The 22,075-nt window shown below is 38.0% G+C and overlaps 1 protein-coding gene across 3 annotated transcripts in view; it reads left to right on the forward strand.

Annotated features, from left to right (window-relative positions):
• EPHA3 (EPH receptor A3) overlaps positions 1-22,075 on the forward strand; it is a 206,089-nt gene that overhangs the window by 156,289 nt on the left and 27,725 nt on the right. For 2 of the 3 annotated variants that reach the window (XM_051780235.1, XM_051780237.1), the window contains 6 exons: positions 3,747-3,909; positions 6,005-6,107; positions 6,559-6,626; positions 10,988-11,113; positions 15,078-15,263; positions 20,102-20,163. In XM_051780235.1, the coding sequence (XP_051636195.1) occupies positions 3,747-3,909; positions 6,005-6,107; positions 6,559-6,626; positions 10,988-11,113; positions 15,078-15,263; positions 20,102-20,163 (708 nt within the window). The remainder of the gene's footprint in view (positions 1-3,746; positions 3,910-6,004; positions 6,108-6,558; positions 6,627-10,987; positions 11,114-15,077; positions 15,264-20,101; positions 20,164-22,075) is intronic. The other variant, XM_051780236.1, reaches the window with a different exon arrangement.

The raw sequence follows: 22,075 nt of genomic DNA on the forward strand, positions 1-22,075 counted from the left end.
TGATAGAGCATTTAATAGAGTAATACAGGTCAGCCCAATTCTGTCACACACCTTGTTTGTGAAAGTATTTTGCTATGCTGTTCTTAAATTTCAAAGAATATGTGATATTTATGGACAACTGCATGTTACTGGTATTTAAGATGTTAGAATAAATTTGGAATAAGAATAGAATGTCATGTATCTAAATTATGATGCTGTGTAGTTTTTCTAATGCATTATTCACATAAAATATGTGGAAAATATTTATTTTCTGCAGGAAGAACTAAATAAACCATTCGGTGGGTTTTTTCATTGATGATTGCACTTGTGTAGCTGAGAGAGTAGAGCTTTATATGTTTGTAGGGAGATTAGAAACTACAGTTTTGGAAAACTATTTTAACTTTTTGGAATGAATCAGAGTGGTTTGGGGTGGAAGGGTCCTTAAAGACCACCTAGTTCCAAGTCCCTGCTCTAGGCAGGGCCACTTTCCACTAGACCAATTACCTAAAGCCTCATCCAACCTGGCCTTAAACACTTCACAGAATTATGGGCTGGGAGTGGCAGTTTTTTGGACTGAGTGTTTGAAATAGAATTGTGTTTTTTGTAAATCTTCAGAGGCCAGTTATAAAGCCCCAGTCACTATTTATTCAAAACATTTAAAAGAAATAAAATCTTCTTTCAGGGAGATACAGTATGGAAAGTCTAGGCATTTGATACTCTTGAAGGAGTATCTTGTCATGCAAAGATACAGAAAAAAAACCATCTCCTAAAAACCACTCATAAACTGTTGTTTCAATTAAATATACTCCTTACAATTATGCCAACTAAATCCCACACACTTTATTAAGGTGAAGTCTTCTGCAAGCAGTGAGTGATATTTAGTTGCAGTCTCTCATAGCTAAAAGAGGTTTGCTTTTGCCATCATAGAAATTATGTGCTCAGTAGCCTGGTTAAAACCAACACGTAACTGTGCACTTTGTGCTCTTTCTGAGGCTGATTAAATAAATTATATGCAAATGCACTTTGTTACTTTTAGAGTAGGTAGGCCATGTATGCTCCATGAGATTTGTAGGAAATGTTATATCAATGAAGATTTCACATGTGGCAATAAGGGAAGCAGTATCAGGACTGTGGATCCCTCCCAAAGATGTGTAGTCAGGTACTGGCCTCTTAAGTACATGAAGCTGATGGAACAAAATGTTATATAATATAAACACTTCCTGTGCTTATCTGAAAAAAGGGCATACCAATTACTAGTATTGCCACTATAAATTTAAAATGTCTTCAAAATATGTCTTTTATAAAACATTATAAAATGTCATTTGCAAATGAGACACCAACAGTAGTGGGGTTTGCTTCCCAGTAAAGATTGTGTCTGGTAAACTATGCAGAAACATTCAGGAAGAATATGCTTTGTGCATCCAAGTTCAAATTTATCATCAGAGTGTTTGATTGAAGTGCTGCCTTACAAAGCCTGACTCTCCTTTTTGTGTATCCCCTCTGCTTATGGCAGCTGTAGTGCTGTATCTCTGAAGTTTTACTCTATCCCCAAGAAAGATAAACTTGGGCTTTTATGTGGTGTTTCACTGATTTGATTACGAGTAACATAAAAAATGACTTACAAAATATGTGTGTAAAAAGCTTCCCATAAACTGAGATACCATGACATCCTCCATACCATTGTTTTAAAAGTTTATTTTCCAAGTTCCATTGAGGATTATTAACAGACAGGGCCATGACTATATTTTCCCTTGCACATTTGTATCTGCACCAGAAAGAAATGTTTGCATTTCAGAAAAGCGGCCTGAAGCAAGATCAAAATGAATGTCCAGTCATAGCATACACAAAAGATTTTGTGTTTTAAAGACAAGATTATTATGTCTTTGAAATTAAAATAGTGGCCTACATTCAACTGAATGATGAGATAAGGGAAGCCTGCAAATTATAATACTAGGCCTTTGTTAGTTCAAAAAATAACTAATTTTACTGAAACCTGTTAGTTCTTTGGAATGTCCTCCTGTAAATTTTCTCCCCTGAATTTATAACAGAAAACTTTCTAGAGAAGTACTGGGAAACTCTGAGGAGGTCTAATGCTGATTTCCTTTTTATTTTTAGTGTGCAAAGAAAATGACCATGATAAACACTTTTACAGTCATTCTTTGAAGACTAGGTCTAGCTCACCCTATCTGAGGTTTTGATTCTGGGTGTTAATTTTTAGGCACAAGCTTAGCTGCTTGTTTGGTTTCTTTTTTTTGTTTTCCTTTTTTCCTTTCACTGTGATTTCTCACGTGCATAATGTTGAATATTACATGGAGATTCTGGCGATCCCCTTAACAACGGTGTAAATGTTTCTGTTTCTCTGTATCAAAGATTGCCAAGAACAGAGTACTGAGGCTTCTTTAGCACCAAAGTGAACAGTTTCTGATGTCCACCTACTAACTTAGAATATCCCAATTTATTGCTGTAGACAGCACTGCAGAGTAAACACACTAAACAGTAAACAACTCCACTCACTTGAACTTTACACATGAAGCTGAAGTGGCTTTGGCAGGGAGTGTGTAGAGCATTTTCCGGCCTCTGTACTTGTGTACGGGCACTCCAGTGTTGTCAAAGTTAAAATATCAGACCCTCACAAGTCAGTGCAATGCCACAAAAAAACCCAGTGGGAATTAGGTGAGATTCTTTGCATCCGACAGGCCTTAACTCAGTTTCTGTTTTCAAACAGGCAAAACTCAATGGGTTCAGTGTTTTGCAGAGTGTTCAAAGCAAAAGGACAGTATCTGAAATCCCCACCACCTCCAGAATAAAAAAGCTCATAGTGGGGAACCTAAACAATTGAGATTCTCACAGCTTCCCACATGTGTGGCTGCTGTCCAAGATTTTTTTTTGAGGCAGTTCCAGCTGCCATATTGAGGAAGCCAAAAATATTCTTTTGGTACAGGATGGCTTTAGTAAAATAAGCAATACCTCAGGCTCCAAATGCATGCTTAAATTTTAAGATTATGTGCTTACAGTGGGACTGAGGCACACTTTTATGAGAATTAGCTTTTTACACAGTGTGAAGTGTCTCCAAATGTACTAAATTACAAGATAGTCCTCTTCTTACTTTATATAAAAAGTCATTATGTCAGAAATAGGTAACATTTAGGCAAAGTGTGGTTGTGAGTGTGGTCCAGGAGAGAGTTCAGGGAGTTTTTGCCCAAATGAGGATGAACATGTCAATCTTATAGCTTTTATAGCATAATAGAAAACCAGTTAAATTCCTCTTTTCACTGAGCTGAGGACCCTGAGTGGAGTTTCTCTTCTGACTGTTATGAAGGTAACCACTTGTCTTGTAAAATGCAAGGCAGTAAAAACTGTATCCTGCAAACATCTCTACAGGGCCTTAAAATGTCCAAGTTGGCCTGTTACAACTTCCAGTTCAGTGCATTAGGCAAATCTGATTTACATTTTTTAAATAACGTTCTTAATAATTTTCTTGTTGTATTACAGACTATTACAAAATTATGCAAAGCCATTTAATAAAATGTCATATTCTCAGTATGTCTAGTATTCAATATATAGCATAAGGCCATAGAAAATCTAATGATTTAGACTTCTTGCTAAGAGGTGATAGAAAATGAATGCTTGTACAAGCATTTGTCAGGCTATAAACATTCAAATATATCCAGTTCTCCCCAGGTCATTTGTACTAATTTAGTGTCTACCACCTCTTGTTTCTGTTTTTTAGGGTGTGGTTTTAATATGATAATTTCTCTTTTCAAAAGCAGGAACAAGAGACAAGCTATACCATTCTGAGAGCCAAAGGCACCAATGTTACCATCAGTGGCCTCAAACCTGATACTACCTATGTCTTCCAAATCCGAGCCCGAACTGCAGCTGGATATGGGACAAACAGCCGCAAGTTTGAGTTTGAAACCAGTCCAGATTGTATGTATTTGTTCAAATGGTCCATACTGACATCCTGCCAGGTTTATGAGTGATTTGAATGGCTGCTTGCACTCCTTTTCTAGTTTAGGAAATATGTCTCATAACTATTTAGGATATGTCTTTCTTGGTACTATTACTGTATAAGTTTATATTTTATCATTAAACCTGAAACATGCTATAAAGAGTAAACCATAACTATCACAGGTGGTATTTTCTTCCATTCCCTACCCTAATTCTACCTCATGCCAGAATCGATACCTTGCTAGACCATGGCTCTTGTTGAGAGAGGAACTTTGAGAGAAAAACGGGTTCACAGCCTCACACTGTTCCAAATTTGTGACCTGAACCCTAGGGACTATAAACCTCTGCTCCTGGAGAATTGGTATTATATGGGTCCATTGCTCCTGGGTAATTCTCGTGTTACTGCAAATTGCTGATGCCTCTGTGTAGCCTTGAGATGAAACATGTGCACAGGCTGGGAAGGATGGTCCCTCAGTTGAGTTGCTGGTCAGGAAGTTGAGCTGTTTGGGTCCCTTCTCTCTGTCACTGCATTTCTGGGTGGTCCTGGGTAGTTATTTAATAGCCTGGCACTCCTTTTTCTTTTCTCTAATATGTAGAGAATAATATTACTTAACTGATGACCTTATAAGTGTTCTTTACAAGTTTGGTTATTGTATCAGAAGGGGTCTTAATAGAGTTCACAGTCTTAAATGTTGCTTTCTCATCACTTGGTATTATACGGTTCATCAGACCTTCTCTTTGCTAGAAGTTGGAAGTGGCTTAATGCATCAAAAATCAGCCTTTGCTGAGGTGCCCATTTACTGATACAGACTGATGATGAATAATCAAAGACTTTTTGCTTTGTGGAAGGTCAGTCTTTCACTAAAGGCTCATGTCTGCTGCTCAGATTTATAACACAACTGAGGACTATAATTCTGATACATTCTCATAAGGCTTATTCATGTACTCATGATAAGGCTTGAGAACTCATGGTCTAAGGAGTGTTCTGCTAAAAGCAACACATTCTACCAAGAAGAGTAGCATCAAGCCAAATGGTCTTTCTCTTGGCTTACATGTGTTTTTTGAGATAGGTTATGTATGTATCTCATTCCCATTTCTTCCACCTCAGCTCTTATTCTGAAAAGCAAACAAGCTTCATGTTTAAAAAGCAGTTACAAATTGCTGTTGTGATGACTAGAAACTTTGGCATTCTAGTCGAAAGTAGAATGCAAGATAGGACAAACAATTACAGCAAGGAGAAAGAAATCAGTTGCAGAGATGAAAAATTTATCCACTTGGAGTTTAATGGGTTTTCTCTGCAAAGTAATGTAACAGAAAATAAGAAAAAAAGAAAAAAGGAGAAAAAATGTGAAAGGTGACAGGAGGCAAGGGTGCACATCTCAAGTTACACATTTGAACAACAAATTGAATAACTTTGTTCCTGTTGCCAAATTATAACTGAGTGCAGTTTTGGGTCTGTAATAGGCAGAGGTTAGGAATGCTGTGACTCCAGTCAGGCATGTACAGGGCAGAAAATAGCCCTTATTTTTCCTGTAGCCATGGATTATCCATCGATAGTCCTTCTATCTGCTTCTGCATGCCCGTGCTTTACACAACCTTCATGTGGATATTGCCAAGGTTAACTGGGAAACTTAACTCCTTAAAGCCCTTTCCATCACACAAAAAAGGAAAGTAAGGGTGATGATTATTGACTGGCTGGGATTTCTTGCCAAGGAGAAATTCCTTCTGACCATGGCAAAATATGTGTACGTCACAGCACGTGTGTTTGTAGTTGTGTATAAGTGTATGTATAAGTATCAGTTTACCAGCAGTTGCAACAGTCAGCAAGTAAAAATCAACAGTAGCAGAAACAGCTTTGGTACATTGTCAAAGGTGGCCAGAGCCTTATGTTTTCTTCCCTTGTATTTATTTGTTTGATGAAAAATTATGTAGCAGATTAAATATCTGTCAGGACACCAAATGCTATAGAGTGATGACTTAACCTGTCTGTTCCCTATATACATGTCAATTGTGGTGTAATCACTGCTGTGTGTGTGTAAGGTTATTTATATATATTTTTGTGTTAACTTTCCAGCATTCTCCATTTCCAGTGAGAACAGCCAGGTGGTAATGATTGCCATTTCAGCAGCAGTAGCCATTATTCTGCTCACAGTTGTGGTGTACATCTTGATTGGGAGGTTAGTTTTTTGTCTGATTTGCACATTTTCTCCCTCTTCCATTTCCCTGAGGGGCTTTGATGAGCAGGCTGGTTGGGTGTCGTCCTGGTTTGCAACCTTTTCCTTTGTCTGCTGCCCAGGAGCTCCAAATCCTGCTTCATAGTTGGTAATGAGCCCTCTAACATCAGCAGCCCCAATCACACAGCAGCTGTTAAAAAAATGCTATAAACACATTCTTAGGCAATTGTAAAATTAAACTGTAGGGGTCAAAAATCAACAAATCCTCTCATTAGCCAATTTCCTCAAATTCCCCCAGAACATCACATGCCTCTATAGAGCACAGAGAATGTAAATATCATTAAACTTTCAAACAGGCATTTAATTGTGGAGGGAAAACATTTTATTCTGTTTCCACCTGCAGTTAACACGTAAAATTCTCTATATTACTTTTTTTTTTTTCTGTTGCTTGTAGATTCTGTGGATACAAGAAGTCCAAACATGGCACTGATGAGAAAAGACTGCATTTTGGGAATGGCCATTGTAAGTTACTGAAGCCTTTTAATGCCTCCAGATCTGTTGAATTCATCCCCTAAATAACTGGTGTTTTTCAATTTAAAAAAAAAAAGAGCCATACCTCCCTTAAACTAAGGTGAAATTAAGAAGAGTATTATCTCTTCTCTTGTGGGTAAAGAGATTTTCCCCAAACAATTATTCTTTGTTTCAAATTCTTTTATCTGTGTTCAGGTTAGCAATGAGCAAAACATCACTGTCTATGTTCAAACAATACATGTGATATTGATTGTGCTGTGCATCACTGAAGGGCAGAGTGTAACTGCAACTTCCTCATTATCAGCTTTATAAAGTCTAAGAAATATTTTTTTCCTCCCCAAAGTAAAATATAAAATTAATTTAAAACTGTCTTGACCACTGAAGGGACTGTGAAAATTGTTTGCTTGACAAAGTTGACCCACTAATAATTTAGTTTGGAATTATTCTAAACATATGGAGTGATACAGATTAGCTTCTTAAATTAAGAATAATTACTAAACAATTGTCTCGAATTAATGGGATTTTTTTAAATCCAACTCTGTTTACAAACGTGTTTTGTTCAAGTCCTGATTCCCCACTGGCAAGAATGAATATGTCTGTGCTTTTATTGAGTCTCATCCAGGACTAAAAGAGCCTTTCCACTGACTTATGTTGTCTTTGCATCACAAAAATTGGATGAAACACGTTCAAAAGTCGAACCCAAAGCCTATCTATTTTGATGCTTATGTACCTATTTTTAATAAAGCTAAATGGGGCTTAATTCATGGCTGCTCTGGGTCGTTCAGCAATGCCCTGTGAAAGGAAAAGTGTGGACCAACATCACATCCAGGAGATGCTCAGGGGAAGAAGCTCCATACTCTCTTTCAAATAGGAAGAAATTAGTGTTGAAGCGGGAGAAGCTGAGGGGAAAATAAGTTGATAGCTTAATTCCTGATCAAGAGTAAGGGGGGATTTCTTGGGGTTTTTTAATATCTGCATTTTGGACTTTTTCATCTTTACAGGCAAAGATAACACCCTTCAAAGACACCAAGCCCCAGAAATTCCTTTTTTGGGTGTCTAACGAGCATGGGCTTAATGAGAAGCAGTAGTTTGTCTTTGAAACAGTTTCAGCTATGAATGTCCTGCTAAACCATGGAAACTATGTTGAACCATATATTTCTATTGCTTAGCGTGTTGTAAGGTGAATGTACTTGGGGTTTTTTTTGCACACAACAGTGGTGCTGTACCATCTGCAAGAAATGGTACATAATCAGGTGCCTCCTCACCAAATATAATTGAGTCAACATTTTAATGAGGGATTTACCTGCAGCAGTGGGAAATTAGAACTGCTTCCAAATCCTCATGACAATGGCATGACTGTTCTCTGACTGTTCAAGTTATTACTGCTGTAAGTTTGGAGCCCATCCTTGTCTCCAGGGAGCCATGAGCATGAATATCCACAACATGTGTCTCCTTCCCCAGCACTGTCAGGGGATACTGAACCTGGAACAGTGGATTTGCTTCATCAAGCCCAACCAACTATTCTCAAAAAAAAAAAAAAATCTATAGGGTTACATGTGGCCCCATAGAATTAATGCTTCATCATCCAAATTTAATGAGGTTATAAAATAAAAGCAGCCAGTAAAATAAGTGTCACAGACAAATAACAGGTCAGAATTTGCTCTTTTTACTCCCACACAATGGAAAGTTGCAATCACTATTCTTAAACATGTCAGTACTGTTAAATTCCTGTGGATTAAATTGCTTTTAATTTGATTTTAGATATTTATGTACTGTTTTCTGAGCAGTGCCACGCTGATTCACTGTGTAGTAAGAACAAAACCAGTTATGGACCTGATATTTCTCTTAGAAGTTCTTGAAAATTATATATTATAAACCTTGCAGATATTTATCTGTTAGAATTTGTATGTATGTACGTGTGTGGCTGTTGAAGCTTTAATCTACCAAATTGCAGTCTTTCCCAAAGAATAAGAAAATTGCTCCTATGAGCTAAAAGAGGATAAACCAACTTCCATGGCTGTCGTAAACTTTCAGCATCTTAAATGCAGCAGCTGGTTTATTTCAGTCAGTTTATTCTGAATTACTTTTAAAAAGGCTCCAGCCATGAACTATTCCCTGCAGCATTATTACAAATCCTATAATATCACTTCAAAGGAACGAAAACGTTTCACCTCCTCAGATCCTCTCCCTTTGCCTTCTTTGGCTGGGCCTTTTTATTTTTTTTCTACCTTTAGGGCAATTCATGCTGTTAAAATGAAAATGTAAATTATTATGTTTGCACAGAATGAGCTGTAAAGTAGTAGAGCTTAACACATGTGCATGTGTTTATTATCTGTATTTCATGACAGAACCCAGTTACTATGCAGCCTGCCCTTAATTATTGGTGTGAAGGGATTATTCTCCTTGCAGTCACCATCACCTGATCTTGGGAACCTCTGGGGTCAGCATTAAAAATCTGAAGCCAAAAACCCCACAGACTTTTAATTGTTATTTTTATTGGGGGTATGAGGGAGCCTGTAATATACATTCAGCATGGAAGGAAAGGAGCATTTACAAGATCTTTAACCAACAGCAATATACAGCCAATTACTTTTTGTTTTACTTGCAAGTAATTCTGTAATCATCAGGCTCTTGAAGGAAACACAGTCGGCATTTAGGGCCGTGCACACCCAGCCCTTGTGTTCAGAACATGGCTCTTTGCATTGTTTGCAAGGCAATTAGCTTGGGAACTCAGTTTTGTCATTTCTTTGTCAATTCTGAGGCCAATAAATCTCCATAAAATTGATTTTTTTTTTCACTAGGGATTGTTTGACAAAACAATTGTGTGCTCTAACTAATGCTCCAAAGGTATTTTTTTCCCATCTGTGTAATCCCAGCAAAAAAGGTTTAACTATTCTAGAAAGAAGGTTTTAACTATTCTAGAAAGAAGGTTTTAACTATTCTAGCTGTCAAAATTGATGCAGTACCATAATGCCAAGCTGTAAAGGATACTCCTGAGTGGGTTAAAGTGGTGTTTATAAGAGGAGTTAATATCCTTTATGAGACCAACTGGTATAGTTAGGAAAAGCTAGAATACACGTCGAGGAATGTAGGTTTTGTGTGAGAAGCAGAAAACTTCAAGCTGGTTATTTCACTTTTTGTTCATAAAATATATTTTTGTTATAAAATGAATACAGAGGCAGGCACAAAAGGCACTGGGTACAAACACAAGCAGTGCTGTGAGCCAGGAAGAGGGAATGAGGTTGTGCTTTGCCTTCAGCATCTTTGCTGGAGGCAAAGTTTGGGAATGGTCTCTTCCTCTCTAGTCCTGCTGGAGGAAGAGATGTGGAGAGTTTGAAACTGCCCTTAAAATCATTCAGTCGTTTGAAGTAGCACTTGCCCTGGGCAAACAAACAATCCCTGGCCAGGAAACTGTAGAGGAGGACAAAATAAGACCATGGATGTTTGGGCAACTGAGGACTGCGGAGGGAAGCGGCAGGTCCGCCGAGCCCCTGGAGCTTGAGGAGCTTGAAATATTAAATGGTATAAAGCCTTTCCCATGAGAACAGTGAGGCTAATTAAACATTCCCATGGCCACAGCAGCCTGGAGTATTAGGGAGTTGGCTAGAAGATGATAAGCAGTACGAGGACAGGCCTGTTGACTGTGTTTCAGGGTGCAGGTGTGAATTCCTGAGTGTTTTTGTAAAAACGTATTTACAGTAAGCGTGTGGGAAAGTCGGGGCCAGCTACCTCAGTGAAGCTGCCTGCTGCACTTAGCCAGCAGACACCCTTGGCTCATCTCTCTCTTCGGGTGCCTGTGTCTACTTTCGCTACGGACCAAAACCTAACGATACGACAGATACCTTGCGACAGAGGACTAGAACCAGTTTTTATTAAGAACAACTCTCTGACATCCTTATATGTACTGGCAGACAGATTGAGTCACGGGTGGGTTGTTTCATGTTTCATGTTTTTATTTTTTTTTCTTGTTGGAGGACTTGGAAAGAAAAAGTTTGAGTTAATAGGGGCTCTTAGTAAGAACTTCTCAGGTTGGCTGTAGCAACACGTTTTGTTACTTGCCTTCCTGTCATTACTTTAAAAAGGACAATATAAGGCAGCATCTAAATGTAGCAGCACGGAGGGGTGAGTAGTAGTTTAATATTTGAAAAGCAGTTAAATACAACAAGTGCAGATGTACTTTAGTGTTTCCAGTTTTACTCCGTATTAAGATTCCTGAAGACCCATAAAAATCAGTTTGATTTGAAGAACACCTTTTTCTCCTATTGATTTGGTTTCCGTTGTCTCGTGAGCTTTCTTTAGAAGGATTAATTAAGTCTAAGTAACATTTTCTCTCTGAATCTGTTTTTCCACAGTAAAACTCCCAGGCCTGAGAACTTACGTAGATCCGCATACATATGAGGATCCCAATCAAGCTGTGCATGAATTTGCCAAGGAACTGGATGCTTCTAATATATCCATTGATAAAGTAGTTGGAGCAGGTACTGACCACCAGATATATTGAACTAAAGATACTTTTTTTGCTATATATATACTGTTTTAGATCTTTGGGTTTATACTTGTGACTGAAAAGAAAATTTTGTAAAGTCTTCAAATTAGTAGGTCCTATTTACAGATTTACAGCTGGTTTCAGTGCATGTGAAAAGTTAAGTGCACACAGTTCAATTTTTCTTTTTTTTCCTCAAAGAAAGCAGATAGCAAGGCAGCTTTTCAAAGGACACCAAGACCACCCTTGGATGCAGCACAGTTGAGAGTGAAAAAGATTGTTCAGCTTCACTTCTGTGCTTCTCTTTAAAATCTGTCAGCAAAGCACAGAAAATGTGCTTTGTGAAGATGTTTTCCTTTTTTTTCCCTTAAAAGGACTGTTGACTATTATACCTTGAGTGAAACCACAAACTCATTTCATACCAGTCACGATGAATGCATCACACTGCAGTCACCTTTGGTCATTGGATTGATTTTGGTCACTGCTTTGCATTTGAATTATTGATTTAGGAAGAAGGGGTTGTCTGTCTGATAACTGATTTGTCTGAGCCATACAGATGCCATGGATTGTTGGGTTTACAGAAAACAAACTGGTGAAATGAGCTGATTTTGTAACAGAGGAGCCAGGTTACAGAAAGTCTCATTACACTGAGACTGTGTTGCAATGCAACATATAGTCCTGATAGGTTGTGTGCCACTCCTTGAAGTGGCAGATTGTCTCATTGAGTCAGAAGATCATGAAGTGCTAGCTTTCCTGCTATATTAAAGCATTTGTGAGAAGTACTGTTGATTTTTAATCCATTGAAAAATGCCAATTATTTTGTTATTGAATTTTTTGTTTCTCTCTAAATATATGACTTGGATTAAAATCATGAAATGTGAGAGAGGCAGACTCACAGTGCACAGCAGAAGATTTTCAGTTGGAAAAGGTGTAGAACCATACTACTGTGCTCAGTGCATCTCCCAAATCACTCAGCAAAAAAAGAAACTGTTCATCCTCTCTTACCGAAGCTACTCAACTGTTTGTAGTTTGAAGTTAAGTTATTTTCTGGAAAGGTTGAATTTTTGTTCCTTGCTGGTTTTAATTTTGCCCCACAAGAGTGCACTGTTCTCCACCATCTTCAGTCAAGGCAGCAAAGCTCTGCTTACTGCACATAATAGAGAATTAGCATAAGGATAGAGAAGGAGGTTATTGTAAAGTTAAGTCCAGGAACAGTGTATTTCCTTGCAAGACTTTCAGGAGCCTTTGTTCACAACTGTAAGCTTTCTAAATTTGGGCTATGTGCGGTATATGAATCTAGAAAACAAGTTGCTAAGAATAAGTGATATGTCATGTTTTACCGTTCAATTGTTCTGATCTATTTTTAATCAAGATACATTAGAATAAGAAGTAAACCAAAATTTGCCCAATATGACCATTGTAAACGGAGTAAGTGTTTTCTGAGAAACTTCATAAAGGGAATATGTCCTAAAGGAGTCTGGTGTTTTAAAAGTAAGACCCTTTGCTCCATTCCAGTGAAAATAACAGAAGATTCTGAGTTGGAAAGGACCCACAAGGATCATCAAGTCCAACTCTTAATTGAATGGCCCATGTGGGGATTGAGCCTGGCACTATTAGCAGCATGCTGTAACCAACTGAGTGACAGAGGGTTCCTGTAGGTCCTCCACAATGAAGCTACATGGACTCAAGATATAATAATGCTATTTTTGGACACCATAACTCAGATTTCTGTAGCCTGAAGTACATATGGCATTCTAGTTAGCATTTCCTATTGCCAGTTGGTAGAGATGCCAACAGGAAGAGCCAAGCAGGGAAGAACAGATGAAAATCAGGCTGTAGAGTGCTGGAAGCATCCAAAATGAGTTTGTTCCTTTACACTGCTGTCACACTCAACTCGTACTAGCTTTTACATTCAGACTGAGTGTCTCTGAGGCAGCTTCTTCAGGAACACTTCTTTCCTCCCCAAAAACCAGAAAGGCATTTCCTGCCTCTTGCTTGAGTCAATGCCTTATTTGAGTGAATGACTTGGTCTTTTCCTGCCCTTGTCCTTTGTAACACAAGTGTGAATGAAATCATAAAAAGACAGTGATTTGAAAAGAAGGGATTCATTTAACTGTGTTGGAGTGTGACGTAAGTAATGAGACCTTCAAGTCAGGCAAGTAATCTTGATATTCAGAAGTACTTTTCCAAGTGGTTTTCACAGCTTTAGCAGAAGTCTCTGAGAATAGAGGGCAGCTTACATAGCTTTGAAGATATACACAAGTGCAATAAGGAAATACTCTTGTCCAAAAGAACCACAAGAAAAACACAAGGGATTTTAGTAGGAGCCTAAACATAAGAAAATCGAGGTCAGGAGCCACTTTTTCAGATTTTTCTTTGCAGTAATTTTTTTTAAATAACTCACTTGTTTTTATGGATTCAGTTCAGCAAATCACTTGAAGGAGTTTAAATACAATTGGATTGTAAAATAATACTACAGAAAGTACTTTCTTAATTTGGGGTAGATTTAAAGATGTACTTTGCTGAACAAGGAAGTAAGAATTTGCTTTTCTTTCCAAGCTGAAATATACTTGTAGCATAACATTGATCAAAGTATTTCAATAATTTAGGGCCTACCTGTCCATGAACTTATTGGGAAAGTTTGCAGTGCCTCAGTGAGGATTAGAGCATCACTGATGTTCAGGAGGTTTATTCAGCTCTGATGCCTCTCCAGCTCTGAGGGAGTTCTGTGCACAGCAGTACAATCAGGATTTAAAACACAACAAAGGAAGCTGATTTCAGAGTCTTCCTTTACGGGTTCCCCGGTCCCCTAAATTTACAGCAAATGCCATTCACTGATGTACTAAGTAGCCCATTTAAAAAGAAATTAGGATCTCCTGCAGAGAAATCTTTATATCATGAACAGCACTCCTAAACAATACCTATTTGCCTTCCACATGTAAATAGACACATCAGTCTGCAGGGCAGGTTTATGTTTATGTGTGTAGCATAATTAAAAATAAACACCTCAGGAAGGTTTTATATGAAAAGCCATCATCCTCATCTCTTAAAATCAGTCCTCAGAAAGGGTCCAACCTTTTTTTCTTGAAGCATCCTCTGGTCTTGAAGTACTTGTGGCATCTGATTAATCACTCAAGTTCTAAACTGTCCAGCCATGGCTAAATGGGTTTAACTTTTCCTTCACAAAAGTTAAACCAATATCAGATATACAATTCTGGTTTTAAATGAAGGATTGATTGCTGGACTGCGTGCTGAAATCATAGCTATTTTCTCCATTGACAGTAACTGAACAACAGTTTTAAAAGGTTAGCTTGCTATAGCTTTTTGGACCATTAAAAAAATCAAGAAAATGGAATATGAAGCTGGACCCTGCAAGATTTATTTCAACCCTTTTTTCCCCCCTTCCTTCTGTTTTCAAGATGTTCTTTGGTCTTCTTTTTTTTGTGGAGCTCTAACAGTACTGGGCTGGGGTTGGTATTTGAACCGCAGCAGCATTTGCTCTTGATAAAGTATACTAGTATACTAGTCACTTTGGCTTTCAGAAGTTAAGTAACTTGGAACTGTACTGTCACTGGTAGAAAGGCAGTTTAGTGTTCACAAGGATGCAGAACTATTCTGCCATTCTGATACTTCTTAATCAGTTAACGCTCCTACTGCTGTCTCAAAGTGCATCAACAGAAGCAGAAGGGGAATTTTCTGATCTCATTTATTCATTCCTCTGCTCTGCAGTCACCTGGATATGCAGAGTAAATAAGTGACATTGTCCAGTTTGACAGCTGGGGAACCCAAGGATGATAATGTGAAGCAGTTTGGACAAAAGGCCCCTTTGGAGTGACGATCTGTGGCCTTCCAGTGAACACCACTGTTTAGGGGCTTTTGCTGAAGGCTAAGTCTTCATTCTTAAATCCCTGTGAAATAACTACATTTCAGCTTTTGTCGCTTTTCCACTCTTTTTTCAGGGGAATTTGGAGAAGTGTGCAGTGGACGCCTAAAGCTGCCTTCTAAAAAGGAAATTTCAGTTGCTATCAAAACTCTGAAAGTTGGCTACACAGAAAAACAGAGGAGGGACTTCCTGGGGGAAGCAAGTATCATGGGACAGTTTGACCACCCCAATATCATCCGACTAGAAGGAGTCGTCACTAAAAGTAAGATATGATAGGGACGTCTGTTTTGCATGGGAAGTGTCATGAGGTACCTCCAAACCTAAATCATTCTGTCATTTACTGATCATTCAAAAAAAAAAAAAACAGAAAAACACCCTAAATCTTTTTTTTTTTTTGCTCTGCAAGCCCCTCCAGAAATGCTGATGTTATGACCATGTCAATGTGTACCAAACATCCTCCAAAAGAGATAACAGCAGAAACACACAGCTTGTCTTTTGCAATGTACATTTTATTTCCTCAGAAGTAGGAAAAACAAATTACCCATGTGAAAACACCCATGTGAAAACACCCATGTGAAACCCACACTGATGGATCCAATGAGGAGTGGGGTTTGGGGCAATTGCCCACAGAGCAGCTGCATGACCTGCACTGTATTGCTGCTCTCAGGCTGCTGAGAACTTAGAAAAGAATTTAGAACTTACCCTGGCTTGGTGAGCTGGGGAGAATTGGGGAATAAAAGTAGTCTGCTTGAAAAAAAATATAGCAAATGTGGAGGAAAAAGGAGCTTGATGAGCTGGGGAAAACGGGGGAATAAAAGTAGTCTGCTTGAAAAAAAATATAGCCAAGTGGAGGAAAAGGGATTATTTCTGAAGAACACAGAAGCTCAATAATAAATTGACAGGTTTAATAAACTCCAAAGCTACAAATTGCTACAAAACGGCCAAGAGGCTCTGGCTGATAACCTGGTAGGAGTTGTGGAGTCTGATGTGTTAAGGTTTCCTAAATGCATTGAAGAGCTGTGTTCTGCTCTCAGCTAAATCATTAGGTTCGTCCTTAGCAGAAATTAATGAACAGCCTACCTGGGTGCAACAACTGGTACTAGGAAATTATTCAATGATTCCAAACCTTTTTCCTACGTGGTTTTCATGCAGAGGAGAAGTACTCCATGTAGATTCAATATGTACCAGTCATCATGGCTGGGCTTCGTGAACGAAGATTTGGGAAGGCTCTATCCACATTTGTTACAGGCACGCTGGTGGCTTATGAGGCCAATATGAGACAGACATACCCCATTGCAAAAGGCACAGCAGAAAGACTCCCTAGGTGGTGTATTCTGCAAGACACGGTTCCTTCTGCGTTGAAGTATTAGGCTTTTAAAGATCCTAATGCTCCAGAATATAGAGATCTTAGTAAAAATCTCAAAAAAAAAAAAAGGCATGGGGCTTTAAGCTGTCAGTAGTAATATTGATTTTATTTCTGTGATTATATAGATATGTTTACTTAAAGGCATTTCCTAAATATGCCTTTGGGTTTTTGTTAAGGGTTTGGTTGGTTGTTTTTTTTTTAATTGCTTGATTCAAGGTTTCAAAAACATAGGTATGAAAGAATTTAATAGCCTACTGCAACAAAATATATAAAATAAAAACCCCACCAGTTTATGTCTAAAAATAATTAGTGACAGGTATGCAAAACCCTATATGTTATGAAGATACATAATCATAATTATAATAATAATGACTTCTCTAGGTGTGATTCGTGAAAGTCTATTTTGCTGATTTAAATAACAAAGAAGTTATTCGTTATCTTAGGTCTCACAGCCCTGTTAGGAAAGGGCTGCCAGGTCTGCCTGTATAAATGAAGGTTACCTCCTGCTTTGTAATGGCACACGCTTTGCACAGTCAGAATAGGATTTGCAATCATGAAATCACTTGAAACACCAGCATCACTCTGTACACAGCTGAGCTAAAATCTATTTTGTTACATTTTGTATTCCTGGAGCACTTCAGAAAATAATTTAATTGCCGTGCATGCAGGAATTTGTGCATTGTTTTTGAACGTGCATTACTAATTCTATCTGTATTCTGTATGAGTGGCTGTGAGTGAACTTGCTACTCAGCTGTATTCACAGCAGAGTCCTGTCTGCTGTGGGGAGTCAGGTGTGCCAGCTGCCTGTCACATCTATGTGTGGGACAGCGAGCTCTGAATATTCCCAAATGAAAAGACTCAGGGATATACCACCTTCTCCAGACAGCTTCAGTACAGGAGTTGAGAAATCTGCTCTGGAGCTATTTGTCTCCATTTTGCTGCAAGTAATGTTAATAATTTAATTCTTTAACATTCTGTGGGGTGATAGAAGGACAAGAAGCTTGTGGGATTTGAATTTGTTTTGGTTTTTTTTTAAACAAACCAATATACTCTATGAATAAGTTAACAGGCGTTCATACTTTTTAATAATAGCTATTAAATCACACCTAAAAGGCATTAGTATATGTGCAGTCAGTAGAGAGCCTGTGGAGTATATGATGGTTCACTCTCAGCACAGGTAATGCATGATAAACAGGAGATATGACCTTTTCTTCATTAACCAACTTTTGCTTAACAGGTGGCCCTTAGTAATTCTTTTACTTTAGACACTAATTCACTTTTCACAGTAAACAGATCTTCTGAAGCAACTCCTGATGACTGCAATTGTCACAATCCCCCTAACAGGACCGTTTAGTTTGAGAAGTCCTCAAACTGGGTGGCTCCTTTGCTCCAGTGCAGGGTTGTTCCTCTGCTTCTCATGGATTTCAGTTCTACATCTTCCTGCTGCTGCCCTGGTCTCCTGGGCACACTGTAGGCCTTATTCTTAATAACTAGCATGCATGTTCTGCTTAGTTTACTAATAATTTACAGCAATTTGTAGCCTGTTAGTATAATAAACTTTGGCAACACTGTTGACACAACTTGTTATCATGTATAAAAGGTTCTCTTTTGATAAATGAATGCAGAATGTTCTTTTAAAGCTGTAGCATGTTGTTTCAGAGCATGTACTTCTTATTATGGGCACATTTCCAACTTAGTGAGAGTGAAACCCTGTGCTTAGAGTGAGCAAGGCAGGAAGATGCTCCTGTAATAATTTGAAAGCCATATCTTCTTACTCTAATTTAAATCTTCTGATAAGTCTCATAAAATTGACTGAGTTTTTACAGAAACCAGACAAATGCTTCCTGGTTTTGAGGTACATGGATTTATCATAGAAAGCTTTGGAGAGCCTCATTGGAAAGGTCCAGCAGCATGTTCTGGGTGTTACCAGAAATCCCTTTGGGGTAACATTACACACAGACTGCAGGTTAGGGACTTTTGCTTGAAATATGCATTTCTTGCTAACAAGAGAAAGCACAAACAGATTTTTTGGTGTTTTTTTTTTTTTTTTAGCTTTTCCATTGTTAGATTTTTTATCTGTACCATCTCCTTTATAATTCAAGAATAATGTTTTGGACAGAGTATTTCATACTAGTTAGTTGATGACTGTCAATTACTCATTGGTGTGATTCCCACAGATATGACATATGTGTCATATGTAAATGATAGAACGCATTTGCACCACAGAAAGTAGATATTTGAACCTATTAATCCATGTAAAGGGGATAAAGAGTTGTCTTGCCATTTTATTAAACTTATTCTCTGAAACTACTGTTTCTCTTTCAAGTATTTCCATCTGTAGAACCTGTATTTTTGAAAAACCAGCAGAAAAATGAGTTGTTACCATTTACTTTGCTTTGTTAATGACTTTCCTGTTTTTAGTTAAACTGGATACCTCTTTCAAGCATCATGCTGTTCAGTTTTAGGAGTTAAAATTTCACCATGACTGCTATACAATGTACAGGCCTTAATCATACTTTTATGGTCAGATGCCTCTTCCTGTATTATATGTGAAATAATAATTCATCTCCTTAAATGACTTCATGCCCTTACCCACCTCTCCCTCTTTACCACAAAGAGAAAATAAACAAAGCTTTAGAAAATATTATGAAATAATAAAGTCTGTATGATGGTAAAATATTAGCAGGGCAGTGACCTTTGTCTGTAAACTTCACCATAATCACATTAATTTTTGCATTCATTTTTCCCCAACTTATCAGAGTTTCATATAAGACCTTGGTTATGTTACAATATACTCCAGGATAGGAAGAATGGTTTCAAAAACTAATCTGAATATAGTTTTTAAAGCTATTGAAGTAATTTCAAGAACACAGGGCTGTTTCCTTAGAGCTTGCTGCTGCCCCGTGGATGCAGCATGTTCAGCTCCCATTCGGGTTTGTGCTGTCAGTGATCCCACCACAGCACAAGCCTGGAAGGAGGGATGGCCCCAGTACTGGAAAATAATAATGTTACAGCTCTGCTTTTCTTCCCAGTGCCCTGTGTTTTGTTCTGCACTTTCCTTTTCATCTTTATCCCCACCCCAACATTTTCCTCAGCTCATGGTACTGAAGCTTCTCTTCAAAGCTGAAGCTTCCTCCTCAAAATATGGAAGGTAAATAGTTTAAACGTATTGTAAATACCCTCCTGAGGGAGAGGGGGTTTGCTGTTGCCTCCATGGGCTCTATTTATTCTCTCTCTTACCTGAGGAATACATTTATTGTGCCCATGCAGCAGAACAGTGTTCCATGGTCTTTGCCACCTGCATTGTGCAGACCAGGGCATCTTAAGAGAATAAGTGACTCCCTCCACAGCAAGTGCCCAGTTCCCTTTCCAAAGGAACCTGTGGGCAAATGCATGGCAAGGTACAGCAATTCACTGTGTAAATTCAAGTTATGAGATGAATTATATTCAACAGTGATGGATAGGACACTGTATACTGAAAATGTAGGATGCTTCACTTTGTTTCTTGGGACCTGAGTTGCTAAAATTCCTATCAGTTTATGCTGAAATTACTATATTTCTGTTGATGTCAGGGGAATCACAATTGTTTAGTTTGCCCATACATTTTTTAATTTCTTTCTAAATGTAAAATTATCCTTGGGGTTTAGAAGGTCTGAGAGCATTTCTGAAATGCTTGTTTTTACTGGTCATTATGTATTCATTTTAAATGCCTTACCCCTGTAATCTATTTGCAGGTAAACCAGTTATGATTGTTACTGAATATATGGAAAATGGTTCCTTGGACAGCTTCCTACGGGTAAGTGCAATAGAAAACTAAACGGTGCAGAACTGGCTCTTCTTCTGAACTTGTTCTGAAATTGCTGCCACTCTGCTCTGATTCATCATCAGCTCTTGTTGCTTGATACTTCGTTATTTTCATTTGGGTTGGTGTGTATTGTGATGTGCTCAGAAAGCCAGGTAGGAATCTTCAGGTCGATTTTGACTGCTTGCAGTAAGCATTATTTAAAAATAAAGACAATTTTGGTTTCACTGGTATGTCAAATCTATTAAAAATGAACAAAACAGAACAGCATTCTGACACACAAAAAGGAAAATTGTTTTTCTGAAGGCTGAATTACATCTCTAATGCACTTATGCTTATCTGTTGGCAGCCTCTATGTCTTTGCAAGTGATTTCCAAAATGAATGGATTTGTGGAAAATTTATCAGTAAACCGATAGTACTGAGTCAAAAGCTGTTTCCCTAAATATGAAAAGTTTAGGGAATAACCCCTTACCTGAGGATGTTAGATATGTTTAGCTAGCAAAGTTTATTGGCCTGTTTTCTTTCTCTAACCTTAGACATACTAATAATGCTGTTGATTTATCTTTGTTTTCTGTCAAAGTTGGTAGGGAGCCTAAAAAAATTTGAGCGCTCCCTGTGTCACCGAGATTTACTTGTGGCAAAACAAGAAGTGTAGAAGAAATGAAATCCCATCTGAGGGGAAACACTAGTTTAATTTTAATTTGTTAGGGCAAACTCAGCTGTGGCTGGGAGACTGCTTTGGTTCTGCCACGGTTGAATGACATTATCCCCCAAATTCATAACATTGAACTAGACATTTAACCCCAAAAGGCGATACATTGTCAACCTTAGTTTCAGTCTGTACTATATATGTTATGTTGTCCACTGGAGCATGTAAAATACATATAAATAATGTGTCAGTGTGGCTGAACAAAATATATCTGTGCTGAACTATATATATTTTGTTTAGGCTTAAAATCCTTGAAGAAAGCTCTGAGGAAAGCAGAATAATTTCTGACTGTACAGAACAGTTGTTCAGCTTGTTCGTTCATTCGAGTGTGATTTTCTTTTTACTTCTGTTGTGTGGAAGCATAGATAAGAATCTTGTGACTCATTAATATCACAGGCAAATCAGGGCATATAACCCTTTTAATAAATGCCTTTTGAAACTAGTTAGTTTGCTTTCCCCATTGCCATGGAAAGGCTCTCTGAACATCTGATTCTGTTCATGTTTAGAAACCTTCTGACTTCTAGCTAAATCTTTTTCAGGGTCTGTATAAATTCTCTTGTGTTGGCTCTAAAAAAAAGGTTTCATGACAGGGAGCTGCTGAGAGTCTTTTAAAATAATTAATTTCTTCATGAAGGGGAATTCTGAGAGACTCTTTAAGCATCTGCTGCATATATTTGTCCAATGTTTACAGTGCTAGTACTGCCCCTAAGTATACTAATCAAAAACGAGATTAATGCAATCAGTCTTGCAGACTGATTCATGTGAGATCACCTCACATGGCAGAGCCAGCTCCTATGCATTTAATAAAATTCTGGAAGCAGAAGAAGGAAGGGTTGGAGAGGTGCCCGTGATGATACTTCTGGAGCGCTGGGGAATTCATCTGAGAGCTGCACTGTGACACACTGTTGTCCTATTGTCTATGTAACTTTGTATCAATATCAAAGCTGGATGCTAACAAACAGATCAATAAAAGCTGGGACATTTAAACCATGCACCTAGAAGTCGATGATTAGAAATATATGGTTTCTAGGCGAAGTCACAGTGTGTTTAATTTTTGTGTTCCTGAAGTTGAGGAAGAATTTGAGGAATTAGTTTAAAGTTAGTGGAATTTGAAAGCCACTGACTCAGATCAGCATTCGCTTTTGTTAAAAGAAAAAAAAAGGAAAAAAATTCTTGTGTAGTAGAAAACATTCATT

This window comes from Manacus candei, unplaced genomic scaffold, assembly GCF_025592945.1.
Source record: "Manacus candei isolate 608988 ecotype Guabito, Panama unplaced genomic scaffold, ASM2559294v1 h1tg000014l, whole genome shotgun sequence".
Lineage (NCBI taxonomy): Eukaryota > Metazoa > Chordata > Aves > Passeriformes > Pipridae > Manacus > Manacus candei.